Consider the following 15,050-nt stretch of genomic DNA (forward strand, 5'->3'; position numbering starts at 1 on the left):
GCAAAAATGTTCCTTTTAAAGTACTTTTGTAGTTTTTAAGAAGGTAAATGTAATCTAAGATTTTCTTTCAGGGTCAGTTATTTGAAATGGAGTTCTAACAAGGCCTAGAACTCACACGAATGTTTCTGATTTTTCCATTGCTTACTCTGAGATGCTGTTTACTGGAAATAATTTAAGTTTTAAAAAATAAAGATCACAATAAAATGTGATTTGGCAGATTCAGCACTTATACTATGGCTTTTTTGTTTTTTTTTTTCCCAAATAAAAATTTCGCTTCAACAGATGAGCATATGTTTAAAATACTGCTTTGAGGTCTAGCATATGAGCAAATTGGACACATGCAAGATATTTTTTTTGAATGGATGTATTGACCATGCAGAATTTAAATTGGACAGAGAAGAACATAGGAACTAGTTAATTCCTTACAAAGGAATAACCCCCCTTTTTTTTTTTTTGGTAACTATCGCTCTTAAATATTTTGATTCATTATCCAACTAAAAGAAGTGTGTGACAAAATGTATCTGACTAGAACAGGAACAGTGATTATCCCCTCCAGAGGCAAATGCTTATATGAATACATGTTTTTTTTTTCTTTCCAGTAACTTTAAGGCTGTTGGCAATAACAGCAGTATACTACTATTAAAACCAAGTAAAATAGCTTTATTTGAGTTTTAGTATGTCTATAAGAGATTTCAAACACTAATGCTCAACTACCATTTCTGAGTAGCAATGTGTTTGTACAGTACTTAGCTGTGAGGGTAGAAATATGATGTTAAGAAGAGTGGATAATACTCGTGTAGCTCAATGCAATGGGGTCATGAATGAGGTTCCTCCACAGAGAAACTCAGATTTATTGAAATCAACCAGAAATGCGGGTAAAGTAGTAAAGAAAGAAAATAAAGATGGGAATATTTAGACTACCCTTGTGAGAGCACATATGAAGTATTCAGATAACTTACTTTTTCTGTTTCATGTTTTTTTGTTTTATCTTCGATGTAATTAGGCGCGCGAGAGGGAGCAGATAGCGCCGGAGCTGAGATTAGTGACGGAAGTCGAACCAAAAGAAGTGAGTTTTGAGGAGGGTTTTGAAGGAGAGGGAGGGGACTTGGCACGCAGGAAGAGGAAGCTGAGGAAAAAGCGTGGATTTACACTTGGCACACAGGAAAAAAGAAGATGGCAGGAGACAATGTGAGCGGAGATGTAGGTGGGACAGACTGTTTAGTATTTGAAAGGTGAGGGTAAGGAGTCCAGTCTTGCCTTGGAATCAGCCAGCCAATAGGTTGATGGTGTTTTTTGTATGTGTATGTATGAATGTGTGGGAATTTGGAATTGTGATGTGTCAGGAGAGAAAAAACAGCTGAATCTGTAGGACTGTAAGGAAGCATAGAGATTCTGGTTGTAGGTAGGTGAAGAAAGAATGATGTGTGTGAATTGTTATTGGCACAAGGGTTGGGTTTTAGGAATAATCCTTTTCTGGTATTCCTGCTTTTGTGGGCTTAAGATTATGCAAGGGAATACTTTAAAATGTATTTTAACTAATTGGTGTGCAAGGCTGTTGGGTAATTTCTACTAACATTTATTGATTGTACAATTTCGTGTGCTTTGATTTAGTGAATCTAATTGGTGGAACATCAGTTTTTTCTCAGTAGTGATTAAATACTGTTTTGTCTTCTAAATACTGCATCCCGTTACTTCTCTCCTGCCAATTTCTCTCAGCTTATTTGAAAGATTAATCTTAAAATGGAAGGCAGTGTAGCTTCTTAAAACAGTAGATAAATGAGAAATACTATTGTGAGTAGTACCTTATGGGGAAATGGAAGATTGCATGTGAAATTGGTGCAGTTACAAAACCTTAGCCATTAAAGTGACAAAGTGAGAACACTAGGGGTAAGGAAACCTATGTTAAAAGGAGTGTTTTCTTTCTTCATTTTTAGTGTATTTATATCTGGATTATTGATTTGTGTATACTGAATGCACCAGTAACAAGTCCTGCTGTTAAGATTTTCTGGCTAGTTTATCTGATATGTGATATGTAATGTTCTACTTCTGTGGCTAGTAGAGTAGATACTTTTCAGCAACCCAGAGGCAGATTTCAGAATTCATCCTTCTATAGACTCCCACTACGATTAATCTCTCTGCTTTGGCTTCTGAAAGTTTAACCTGTGTCTGCTTTGTAATTATGTGGTCTGCCACTCTTTGTAAGCTCTGTACTTTAAAGAAAATAACCAAAAAATGAAATAAACAAAAATCCTTTATGTTGCACTAGAACAGCTATTAAAACATGTTATTTAGTACAGTGTCATCCTTGAAGCTTGGAATCTTCCTTGGGAAGTTTCTGATTTCAGGGTGCTTCAGCTTGACTGGAAATGAAAAGGCTGTTTAGAAGCTGTTTTAGTGCAGGCTGTGCTTTCTTTGCTTCTCACTTGCTTCATAAGATCAAAGCGCCAGCCATCTTACTGATCCTCTTCATCCCTTGGCCAGAATATAGGACTTCTCTCAGGTCTTGTAACTCCTCATCAGGACAAATAGCTCATTTATTTTCGGATTTTTTTTTGTCCTGTTGCTTTGACAAGGCTCTGAGTGGACTTGAGCTAATGTGTGTGCTCTTTTTGACTGGCCAAAAAAAAGAGGTATGTTTTTGTTGCTCTGGCTGCCATGTCACCACATGGCTGTGGTAGCTGATTCTTGTGCAAGCATTGCCAAAGCACTTCCAAACTTTTCTGCTGTGAGCTAGACTGAATGTGTGCATTTTGCATTGATGATTGCAATGTAAAACACTATTTTAGTGGAATCAAACTGCTGATATTTGAGTGCAAAGCTTGACACAGTGCGTAACATGCAAAGCAGTGGTTTAAACATACTTAGCTATGGAGAAGAAAGAACATATAACAGAAAGTATTAACTTTGTGTTATTATCATACATCAAAGAAGACAAAAATCTCAATAAAAAAGATTTTGGGGTTTAATTTGTGGTGAGTGGGAGAAAAGTTGTGTTTGAAACACCTTTACTTTTATAAATCGTAAGTCATTTTAGGTACCTCATGTTAACAAGGAAATACTCTAGGCTAAAATACAATTTATTTATAGTTAAAAGTTTTGCTATTTGTAAAACATTTGAAAAAAATTAATCTTTTTTTTTATATTAGCTAGTGCAAATCTGAAAATGCCTTTGTAGCCACACAGTGAATTATTAATGTTCAAAATGCATTCAGGTCCACGATTCTTAAGGGTGGAGGGGGAACACTCCTACTGAGTTTTGTATCCCCTGCTATTTATCTACAAAAAATTCTTTAACTTGATAATGGAATATTTGGAAGAAAAAAATTACTTTAAGAAGGATAAACACAAACTTTGCAGATTTGATTCCTGATACTGAGGGGACGTAAGGCAGGAGTGTTATCACTTTGAACTAATGGAAAGTGCTTTGCTCAGCCTTACAGTTCTCTCTATAGACTGTAGGGTGGCTATACTTCATCTGCATGCTGAAAAGCATATGAATTTGAACTGTAGATTCTGCTGTTCACTCACTGGATATTTTTGCGTGGTCAAATATGACATTATCTAAAACAGAATGTTTCGTTACCTTTAAATGTGGCTTCTAATGTTCAGCTGTAGTATAGAGCACTTCACTGAAATTATTGAATGAAACTCAGGTATAGTTAGAAAAGATTTGTCGTTGCTTTACCAATTTAACATGGGAAGAACTCTGTCCAGTCATGCAGCTGGCTGGACTGTGCTTTGACTTCATTTTGAGTAACAGGTACATTTGAGCAACTGTGGAATTGGTGTATTTCATACCCAGAGGGATAAGAGAAAGATCAGTGTTCTACATTGCTGAAGCTCTGATATACAAAATAGGTAGCAGAGAATGCCTACAGCCAGTATTCTGTATGAAATGTTTTTCTGAAGGTATTTTGCTTTTTATATTTGTGGTGTACTGAAAGTACTTCAGATTTATTTAGGCAAGTTGGGAAACTCTTTACCACTCTTTGAATATTAGCCATAAAAATACATTCATATGTTGATGAATCCTTCAAAATGAAGCTTCATTGGGTTTATAAGTACTTTCTATCTAAGTAGCAGATGCTTTTTAATACTTACTTACCATATTTTCCTTTTTGGAGGATTGGATAGCTTTGGTCAAAGCTGCTGCAGCAGCAGCAGCCAAGAACAAAGCAGGAACTAAACCTCGAACCAGCGCAAACAGCAATAAAGATAAGGAGGAGAGAAAATGGCTGAAAGTTCCTTCAAAAAAGGAAGAAACGTCAACCTCTACAATCATGCAGGAAGTCCAAAAAAAGGAAGAGGAGCCTACATCTAGTGACACATTTGGTAAAAACAGATTATTTAGAAGTTGATTTATTTTTGTACGGTTGAGTTAGAATTCACGTAGTTAAATTTGCAATTAATTATTAGCATTTCCAGAGAAATAGATTTCATTTGCTAACATTTATCAGTTGGTGAACATCTTCTATCAGTCAATACTTTGTTGTATAAGAACTTATTACTTAGAAGTTCTAGGCACCTATAACAAGAATGTACTGTGAGTTCTTAAATGGCTTCACTGTATACTCTGGTTCTTGTTCCTGACTCTTCTGTTACTTGTGAGGTGATCCATAGTATTGTATTAAGGAGAAAAGTATTTCTAATGTGAAAGCTATATTCTTATTTTGGAGTAGTTGAAACAGTTTCTGGGTTGATATGAGAAATGCAGTTGTCAAAAAATACTAGAACATACTCATATCTACCTAGATTCAGACTAGATATCAGGAAGAAATTATTTACTTGTACTTTTCTCACTACTATTGATAGTAGTGAGACACTGGAACAGGTTGCCCGGTGAGGTTGTGGATGCCCCATATCTGGAAGTGTTCAAGGCCAGGCTGGATAGGGCTTTGAGCAGCCTGATCTAGAGGGAGGTGTTCTTGTCTATAGCAGGGGGGTTGGAACTAGATGATTTTCAAGGTCCCTTCCAGCACAGACCATTTTATGATAACAATGAGTAAAAATTAAAAATTTTGAGTCATCTAATAAGTTTATATATATAGAGAGAGAGAGAGAGAGAGAGAGAGAGAGAGAGAGAGAGATGTATATCTAAATCTTTAGATTGTTTCAATTTCATTTTTAATATCTGTAATGATTTTTTTTAACTCTGATATGCAAATATCAGTTTTGAAATATTAAAATGTTTTGTTATATGTTTATGAAATGTGAGTTTAAGATTTTTCTTTCTGTTTAAAGTAGGATTTCCTATAGTGGATGTTCCAAAGATGGCCTTTGTGCAGGCAGAGAGCACATTATCACACAAGAGGAAAAGTAATCTAGGCAACTCATTTCAGGCAAAGAGAGCTCGTCTTAACAAGATCACTGGTAAAATTTCTTTGTTGTTGTTGTTGGTTGTTCTGTTGTTCTTATGCTTATGTACATTGTTATAAAGGAGATACACAAAACTACTTTCATCTGGCAGGTGTTCACTGTCTCTTACTTGTTTGGAGTTTTAAAGGAATATATATTAAAAAACGTCTACCTTGATCACAGATTGAAATCAAATTATTATTATTGATAGTTCTTATTAAAAGTTGGAAAATGTGTTTTATTCTGAAATTCAAAAGAAATTAACTTAAACATGGAAAAAAGTACTACAATTTATGTACCTCTTTCTCTAAACCTTCTGATGAGCAAAATGTGTTTCCAGTATTGATCCTGTTACTACTTAGGATAAAGTAATATCTTTGTGGGAAAGTAGAACGTTCACAAACAAAGTGAAGAAAATTGTGAAGCTCTCTTTAATAGAGAGCCCTTTGGACAGATAGCAAAATAAAAGTGCATTCCACTCCTTGTTCTAGGTAATAGTGTGAAATCTGATAACTGTACTAGGCTACAGTAGTATTTTTTTTCTAGTAGTTATGGCAAATTATTTATATAAAAAGAGTCCTACTTGGAAAAATACGGCAAAAATATCCTGATTGATTAAACTGAGTTAATTGTTTTTCAGATTTCTTTTGGTTCATGTACTTTTCACAGGTCAGTTGCTGAGGACAGTCAGTTTTCTTATGAATATGGTTCTGTTTCAGTATAAAGCAGTGAATAAGTGGCTCAGTATTATGTATCATGTGAAGAATGTGATCTTTCTTGGAAGGCCTCCTACTTACTACTGAATTTACTTAATGGATGCTTGATTGATCAGCCTCGTTTCTACTCTCCTGACCATACTGTGCGTATGCTGAGCAAAGTCCCAGTTTAATTTTTGCCCTGAGCAGTGAAAGGCTAGGCTATCAGGGCTTTGTAGATATGTATTGTTAATATGAATTGCTTCTTGATAGCCTTTGAAGTGTTATTGGAAGAGATAGCAAAGCACACTGAAAAATCAGTATCTCTAGAAATGATATTTTTCAGTGCCAGTGGATTTTTCTTTCTGAGGGAACATTATGAGAAAAATGGGAGTGGAATGGATTCATACAGTCTGAACTAAATAACTGGAACGCATGATGTTGCTGACAGTGACTTTATTACTGTTCGAAAAACCAGTTTTTGTTTGTCTCCATGAAACCATGCTCTTTTAGTTGAGGATGTTACTGTTCAGTGGAAGTGAATTAATTCTTTAATTACAAGATGAAATTTGTCATGCTTTGTAGTTACTCTTTGTGAATGTTCTCTAATTAGCACTTCTGCAGCTCACACAATTGTTTTTTATATTTCTGAATACAACAGAGCTTTTTGAAAATGTGATCAAATGTTCTTTTCCCTACATGCTTATTTCTTTTGCCTGTATGTTGTCATTTGTCTGCCTTTAGTTTCTGATTTGAAGGAAGGTCAAGGGTTAGACTTCTGTATATCCAAAAAAATGGCTACAAAAGAATCATAAAATAATGTAGCTGTTAAGAAAACTTTGATTTATGCAGTGGCTTGCAACTGCACTGACAAAACAGAGCGAGTGATTTGGTTGTAGACAGTTGTTTGAAGGGGACTCTTCTGAACTGAAATTCCATAATCAGTGTTTGTTGCAGAAAGTTCTCGTCTGCCACTAGGGCTGTGTCTGGTATTCTTTGTTCACCATTTAACAAAACAAAGTTGCTCTCTATGCTTTCTCTTCCACTGCTGGGGGAAGTTACGTTTCCCAGAAGTGAAGAATATCTTCTGCTAAGCGTGTATTAGTGTTCTTTTTCTGATTTTGCTTCTGTTGGATTGCTTGCTTCCATGTGTCCTGCTACTGAATTGATACATAAAAAAACATCAGCAGTAAATCTGTAGAGCAAAACTCTTCAATTTCACTATGCCAACCTGTACTACTTTTGTTGTATGCATTGTCACTGATCAGAGATGTTGAATCTGTATAGTTTTCTTGCTCTAGAAGTTGGTGGAGTTGTCTTTGTATAGTCATGGTGATTGGTTAGAAGGATGCCTAATGGTGTTGGGAAGAATGAAGTAAGAAAGGATATTTACTCATAGCACAGGTCTGACAGTTTAAGTTAGTTCCATGGCTTTACTTGCTGGGTACTGAGCATCTAGCTAGAAATAAAAAGTGAACTCAGATGTTAGGGTTTTCTGGTTTTGTTTTGTTTTCTTTTTACAAATAATTTTCATTGAAATTCAGATCACTGTTCATTATTTTAAATTCTATTCCACTTACTTTCGAAGATTGCTTCATGCTTTGCATTCTAGGTTAACAGTTATCAATATAAAGAACACTTCTAATTCTGTAATTTGGTTTAAATGAGGTTTATTGAATTTCATGAAATTTAATTTTTTATGAAGACTAATACAGAATTAAAATCTCACTTACTGGTATTGGAAGCATATCTTAATCAAATATAAATGCCAAAAGTGCCTAGTATTCTTATGGAACACAGGAAAAAAAAACCAAAACACTTCACATGACCAGAGAAACTACTGAGCATTTCATGCTTCAGTGCCCTAATGTTTCCTGAAAGTTGTGGCTTCACTAATATATAATTTCTTTGCCATTGTATACTGTCAATTATTTTTGAGCATATCTGTTTGTTTTTTGTTCATGGAACGCAGTAGGAATTTTCTCTGGATCTTTCAGCTCAAGTATGAGAACTTAAACTTTCCAATCACAATATTGATGATGATCCTAGGGATTATAATAACAAATTCTATTTATTTGTGGGTGTTTTTTTTTTTAGGTTTTATCATTTCTACTTTATCACCAAACCACTAAGGTTGGAAAAGACCTACAAGATCATCCAGTCCAAAGTGTCTTAAGTCCAGTCTTATGCATACCTAGGTTCTTCTCATATTTACATAATTGCAGTTACCTCATAAAGAAGAACTACAGCTACTGCTATATTCTAAATCAACAATCAGACATATTTCTAAGAATTTTTCTCACATATGTTACCTTCACTTTTACAGTTTTTGTTCTGTGAATGGAGCATCATAGTCTGACTTACTTGTTTTCATTATGGTCATTTGGGAACTCTGCAGCTGAGAGTTCATTTTGAAACTGATTCTCTTGTTCTATTTTATCTAAAAAAAGGTTCTTATACATTTATTAGAGTTAAGAAGATGTAATAAAATTTTGATGAAATCCTTAAGTATTGATAAGGAGAGAGATATAGGAGAATCATAAATTATTTTTATAATTCAATTTTTATAATTTTTATAATTTATGCTTTAAGTAACATAGGTTTGAAGTCTGAGCACTTGGGTTTTAAATGGATGGTGAGGCATTATTTTACAATTGATTGCTTGCTTCTCAGCTTGTTAATGGAAGTGCCAGAGAAGTACCTCTTGGAGAGGTCAACACTGTGGGAGTGTCCCTTTGCTGCTTGCTTCTAGTAGAAAGTGTTTAGCTCTGTGTTGAGCTGTTTCAGAGAGAATTATGTTGTTGATACAAGCAGAATATAATTCTTGACTCATAATTTTGCTCTGTTTTCCACAAACTGTTACTGCAAGGTTCTAACTAAAATCTCTGCAATCTTTCTCCTAAGGTTTATTGGCATCCAAAGCTGTTGTTGCAGATGGTGCTGAAAAAAAGGAAGGCAACAAAGAAACAGCTCCAGTCCTGGAGCAGGTATGAAATGGTAGCGTTTGATTCTTTTGCAAGGTTCCCACTGAAGTGTGCCATGGAGATGGTACCTACAACATAAAATTTGCCCCTTCAGATATAATAGGGAACTGAAAACTTACCTTATGTTTACATGTCTGGCAGAGCCAGAAATATGGAATTTAGTTGTCTCAAAATGCAGCGTTACCTTGAATTCTAGTAATGAGATTTTTGTTGCAGAGAAATGAAAGAAAGAAATGAAGTCTCCATGCAGGAAATGCTAGGAGACTAGCATCCCAAGGTCCAGTTTTCAACTGGAACCATGACTGGCTTAGAAGAAGGCCCTTACACAAATTTAATTTGAAGCAGGGTTTTTGACATCAAGTAGAACTTCTCATGAGAAGTTTATTTTATATTGTAAGAATTTGTTGTTGTAGGCTTGTTTGTGTTTTATGAACTGCTCAATGAGCCATACATTTTGCAAGGGTGTGTATTTTAATAAATACAAAAAAGAAACTTTTAAATAATATTAAGGGTCTGATTTTTAGGCCTGCATAGTTGCAGGACCTGTAAGCTGCCTTTTTATTTTTGGCTTTTTCCATTCTATTTAGGCATTGCTTGACTCTGACTTGTGCATTTTCTTGCATATTAAAAGGGTTGAATGCCTAAACATGGTAAAAACAAGCTAAGGATGAATGGTAGTATTGATTCAGGAGATCTTTGCTTCCCAAATCGTTTAAATCAGAGCCTTAATGTAGTTTTAATACAACTTTTTTGTATTCATTTTCATTCTTTAGAAGGAATATTTGAGAATAGCTTTGCTGCCCACACTTCCTGGAAGAGCACTTCTGTTCTTAAGCTCTGGCACATTCTGCCCTGCCCAAACCTTTACTTGATATTTTGGTTGTACTGGTTCCTTAGAGCTGATACATAATTGCAATGCTATGTTTTGTGTTTTTTTTTCCATTGATACTGCTTTGGATGCGAGTTTGGTCAATGGCACATGATTTTCTGTTTTTAATGCTGTCGCTGTAATGGCTGTATAAGCTACTACAGTGTCAATGCATTGATTGATATTTTGCATAAAGGTTTACAGTGTATTGACCTGACATTCCATTTCTCAAATTTTTGCATATTAAAGATGCTATGATTTTTTTTGCTACTGTGTGTGATATTTTCAATGTGCAAAAAACTGTGAAATGGCTTACAGCATGTGGTTTTCAGAAGAAGCATTACAATGTAAATCTTACCATGCAGAAATTCCACAATATGAGTGGAACTTTGTGGTTTACATAAACTGTGTATGCAACAGTATAAACTACAATGCATATTTACAAAAAAAATAATCTTCTTTGACATGGTAACATGACTGTTTTTGTTTTATTGATAAAAGGGAAAAAAGATGTCTCTTTCACTGTTTACATGTTAATGGTCTGAAAAAATTCTTTTTGGGGAAATACTGTTTAAGCTCTTTTAAAGAGGCATCAAAAATCCCAAATTGTCATTATTCTTTCCCTTCTAACTAAAACGAGAAACCTGACAAACTTTTAAATGATCGAAGGGAGGGAAATCGGAGCTTAATGCTTTTTTTGCTAAGATACTGCCCAAATTCAAATTAAAATGGCCAATTTATAAACCTCCCCAAAAGGTTTTTGGATGGCAAAGCTGACACTCCTTAATTAGAGGTGTTTTGTCTGCTACTGCTATAAAACGGAATGGATCAAATATCTTGTAGGTTTTTTTTTAATACTGTAACACTGAACATGGTAGAAGTATTCAGGCTGATAGCTGGAATCTTACTTTGTTGAAGTATATTTTATTTATATTTATATCTATATATTTTTAGTTTACAGTTGTCTTAAGCCCAAAACCTCAGACAATTAGTTGCAGATACAGTAGTTTATTTAACTGTATTAGGGTGACATGTTATATTTCCTTTTGACCAAGACATGCTTAGATGAATAACATTAATTCATTAAGGTTTTTAATGTTAATTTGTCCTGTTAAAAGGTTAAGCACCTTATCAAAATATTAATTTAATTTTTTAATCTTGTTTAAATAACTTTGTAATTTGAAAATAATGGATGCTGTAGTAATGTCTTTCACATCTGTGAAGATGAACAATAAAATTGTTTATTTACAAGTTATGACTCTAATTAATTTCTGGTAATACCTCTCATAACCAGCATAGGTATATTCTTCAGCTCATGCAATTTTTTTATTTAAATGAATAAACTGCACTTAATACATGTGTATTATGGTATTATTCAAGATAGAACTGTTATCTTCTGTGTGGGATGCTTTGCACTGGATCTTTACGTGGTAATTCCAGCAAGTTATTCATGTAGCATTCAGGGGTGCCCTTTTACATGCATAGAATGTGCACATACATTTATTTCCACTGGAATTCTCCATGTTCCAGTGGAAAATAAAATTGTTATTTATTAAAAAAATCAACCTCGATATTCAGGAGTGTGACATCTCTCTTTAGCTTGGATAAAGTGATGCAAAAGTTCTAGAAGTATCTTTCTACTTTCATAATTATGCTTTTACTCGATGATGCCATGCAGATTGTTGTAACTGGAACAAGATGGGACAGATTTAAGAAACTATGTTCAGATATTGTAATTTGTCAATATTGGGCCAGTTGTAACACATGCACAGTTTATTCAGTAAAGCAGAAAGAACTTTCTTCCTGCTAAAAATCTTAAGATGCTAAATCTGCTAACGCGTGTGAATGCCAAAAAATAATACCTTTGTGTGTGTGTTAAGGTTGAAAATTGATGTTATTAGAAAGCTGCATCATATACTGTTTTTTCTTCATAAACTGTTTTAACTCTATCTGTGCATTTCTTTCATCCCACAGTAAGCAATCTATTTAACCCTTTGGTGCTAGCAGTTATGATTTCTTCATGTGTTTGCACAAGCATATAACGTGGTGAAATCCAGACTCCCAGCACTTGAAGGGGTTGTGTGAGAGTGTGTTCAGTTTGGAAACTTTTTATTGTTTTCAGACATTCTGCAAAGGAGCATTATTGATTTTTTTTCAGGTTCTTTTCTAAAAATGAAATTTAAGTTAAACAAAGCTTTCTCAAGTAACCGTTAAAAATTTGCTGCTACCATCATAGATGAGTGTCTGTATGTGCAGTAACAAGCATTCTCCAAGTTATGCTTTGATACAGCATTTGATGATCCTGGTGTGCTGAAGATGGAAAAGACAAGCAAAAATGATTTGGTGGATTTTTAATTGGGAATAGAGGTAAATAGTTTTGTTTTGAGGCTTTTTGTGGCTATTTCAAATAGAAATAAAAGTGTTCTGAATACTGAAAATAATTGATAGTGCTCCTTTAAAAAAAAAAAAAGAATTTAATGTGATGCATTTAAAGTCTTTTTTCGTTTGTACTGAAAGTAATATTGCTTAAAATGTATTTGAATACTAACATTGCTTTAAAAAGTTCAAAATAGAATACACGAACTACAGTGAAGAAACTGAAATAAAAGTATCAATTTTTTATTATTTATTCAGGAGATTTCACCTAAACCACAAATTCAGAAAAAAAATGAAGCTGATATTAGCAGTTCTGCCAACACTCAGAAACCTGCACTGTTATCCTCAACTTTGTCTTCAGGAAAGGCTCGCAGCAAGAAATGCAAACAAGAATCTGGAGATTCTTCTGGGTGTATAAAGCCCCCTAAATCACCACTTTGCCCAGAATTAATACAAGTCGAGGATTTGACGCTGGTCTCTCAGCTTCCTTCTTCTGTGATAAATAAAACTAGTGAGCACAGACATTTTAAAGAACATATCGTAATTAATTATAAGAGATATACAGAAAATAATTTTTTGGTTGTAAATGAATATTGCATTTAAAAATGAATCTGCTTTTAAAACAATAACAACAAAAAATAAAGCCCAAGTGGGAGAAGTAGGGGTAGCTTAGTACTTTTAAAAAGTTAAGTCACATAGTAAGACATATGAATTACTCTACCATAAGTAATACATTTGTTTGAGTCGTGGCTTTTAATGGTTGACTTCCTCGCTAGCTTAAATCTTTACATTAGTTTCAGGAGTGATACAAAATAAGTCAAACCTCTCTTCTGAAGGGGCCTGATTCATTAAAAATAAAAAACATACACTTGGGTTGTGGATCTTTCATTCTCTGGGAAATTCTGTCTTCAGCAGACTTCAGATGGTACACCTGTTGGCCGTGACATTTTTCACCTTAATGTGGTGTTCCCATAGATATCATGCGAAAGAGAAGTTACGTTCAAGATTTGTAGTGGGGAAATGCATAAATCAGTCTTCACTGTCCCATAAAGTATATCAGGAGTTCAGCCTGTTAATGTGTATAACTGATTTGGAAAGTACCAAAATATTGGTCATCAGGAGAAGGGGAAGTTTTACCATGCCTTCTTGAATATATTATTTATTTTTGTAGATACTGGAATATTTTTGTGATTTGTTTTGAAAATTTGTTAGATATTTTTTTTCCTTCTTAGGGTCTGACCTTGTTTAAAAAAAAGGCTGTTTGTTGCTTGAGAACACTAGATGATTAGGCCAAGAGATTAAACAAGTATTGGCTACATTAAGTCAAAAGCTAAGTTTGCTTCACTTCTAGAATAGTTATTTAAGGGTGGAAGAATACACCTGCATTGTAAGTTCTCCTTAACTTTCACTTGATATTTTTTCTTTCAAGATAAGTTTTTTCTAATCCTTTCTCACTGATATTTTTAAAGGAATGGGAGAGGGAGGTGTGTAAGTTCAGCCATCTTTATTTATTCGGGAAGCGTTGATTTAAATTGTTGCCCTAGTTGCCCCCTAAAAATGTTTGTAGTAGTGTCTTCCCTCCCCACCCCAAGATGGTAAGTAGTTTTCTTTGAGGAGTTTTTCATTTTACTGTAAGTTAGACTTTCTGTAGCAGTATGCTTAAAAAATAGCTAATTTACAAGTTTGTTAATTAATAGCTTAGATCTTGCTAACTTTGTGTTTTAATCTTTGGGTTCCAAGTATTTACCACATCTAGTGGAAATTTTTACTCTTTGTCTGTTAGATTTCTGCTTTTAAGCTTGTGAACCTTTTACTCTGAAAGTTCATAAAGAGAAAGAACAGTGATTTACAGTGTAATGACTTAAATGAATTTTTCCAAGGCAAATGTGTGTGGAACTGTACAGAAACAGAAAGGTTTAGTGGAGTGTTGTCTTTGTTTTTAATGAATCAGGCCTGTGTTATCCTATATCAATCACCCCACTTTTGATTTTGTTTAAGTGAGATGTTCTTGAGTCTTTTTGCTACACGATGCATTGGTAGTAGACATTTTAAGTGTAGTTGGGGTATTGATATCATGTCAGGAGAAGAGATCTAAAATGAACCACTGCTTTTTCTTATTTAATTAATATGTATGTTACTACTGTCAGTGACTTTTTAGATCTTTAATTATGGTCATTTGTTCTGTTAACTGTACAGTCCTGTTGCTGCGTTCCATTATAAATGACCTACTCTTATGTTTTCTGTGGGGTGGGGGAGGGTTGCTTCTGATAAATACACTGTTTGCTCTAAAAAAAAATAGTCTTTTATCAGTGGAGAATTAGATGCCCTATTAACGTATAATAAGCAAAAAGCAGAATTATGTCTTGAACGTAACTTTTCCTTTCTGGTAGTCACAGTTTCTAATAACTTTACTGGTCCTGCTGTGATTACCAGCTCTGCAGATAAGAGCTATTTAAAGCACTTCCCATCTTTAGATCTCTAAAATACTGCGGTAAGATTATCATATCTCTCTCTGCTTCATGAACATTGAAAGATCTCTTTTTAGGTCCATCACAGCCACTGAATTCCCCTAGATCCTACAAACATAGCCAACGGAGAAGAAGATCACAGCGTTTAGCCACTTGCTCGTTGCCTGATGATTCTGTAGAAAAAGTTTCTTCTCCCTCTTCAGTTACTGATGGAAAAGTGTTCTCCATCAGTGCTCAAAATCAACAGTCATCAAAATTGGAGGGTAATGTATCTTAATCTAATAAAGAACTGCCCAAGAGAGAT

General features: G+C 34.4%; 1 protein-coding gene across 9 annotated transcripts in view; it reads left to right on the forward strand.

Moving 5' to 3' along the window:
- Window positions 1–15,050, forward strand: part of PHF20L1 (PHD finger protein 20 like 1) — a 49,334-nt gene that overhangs the window by 13,109 nt on the left and 21,175 nt on the right. For 4 of the 9 annotated variants that reach the window (XM_090138014.1, XM_090138017.1, XM_090138018.1 and 1 more), the window contains exons 6-11: window positions 1,004–1,066; window positions 4,125–4,332; window positions 5,242–5,370; window positions 8,955–9,037; window positions 12,537–12,789; window positions 14,824–15,009. In XM_090138014.1, the coding sequence (XP_089994140.1) occupies window positions 1,004–1,066; window positions 4,125–4,332; window positions 5,242–5,370; window positions 8,955–9,037; window positions 12,537–12,789; window positions 14,824–15,009 (922 nt within the window). The remainder of the gene's footprint in view (window positions 1–1,003; window positions 1,067–4,124; window positions 4,333–5,241; window positions 5,371–8,954; window positions 9,038–12,536; window positions 12,790–14,823; window positions 15,010–15,050) is intronic. The other 5 variants (XM_090138015.1, XM_090138020.1, XM_090138016.1 and 2 more) reach the window with 3 other exon arrangements.

This window comes from Phasianus colchicus, chromosome 3 (genome assembly GCF_987193195.1).
Source record: "Phasianus colchicus chromosome 3, bPhaCol1.hap1.1, whole genome shotgun sequence".
In the NCBI taxonomy this organism is placed as follows: domain Eukaryota; kingdom Metazoa; phylum Chordata; class Aves; order Galliformes; family Phasianidae; genus Phasianus; species Phasianus colchicus.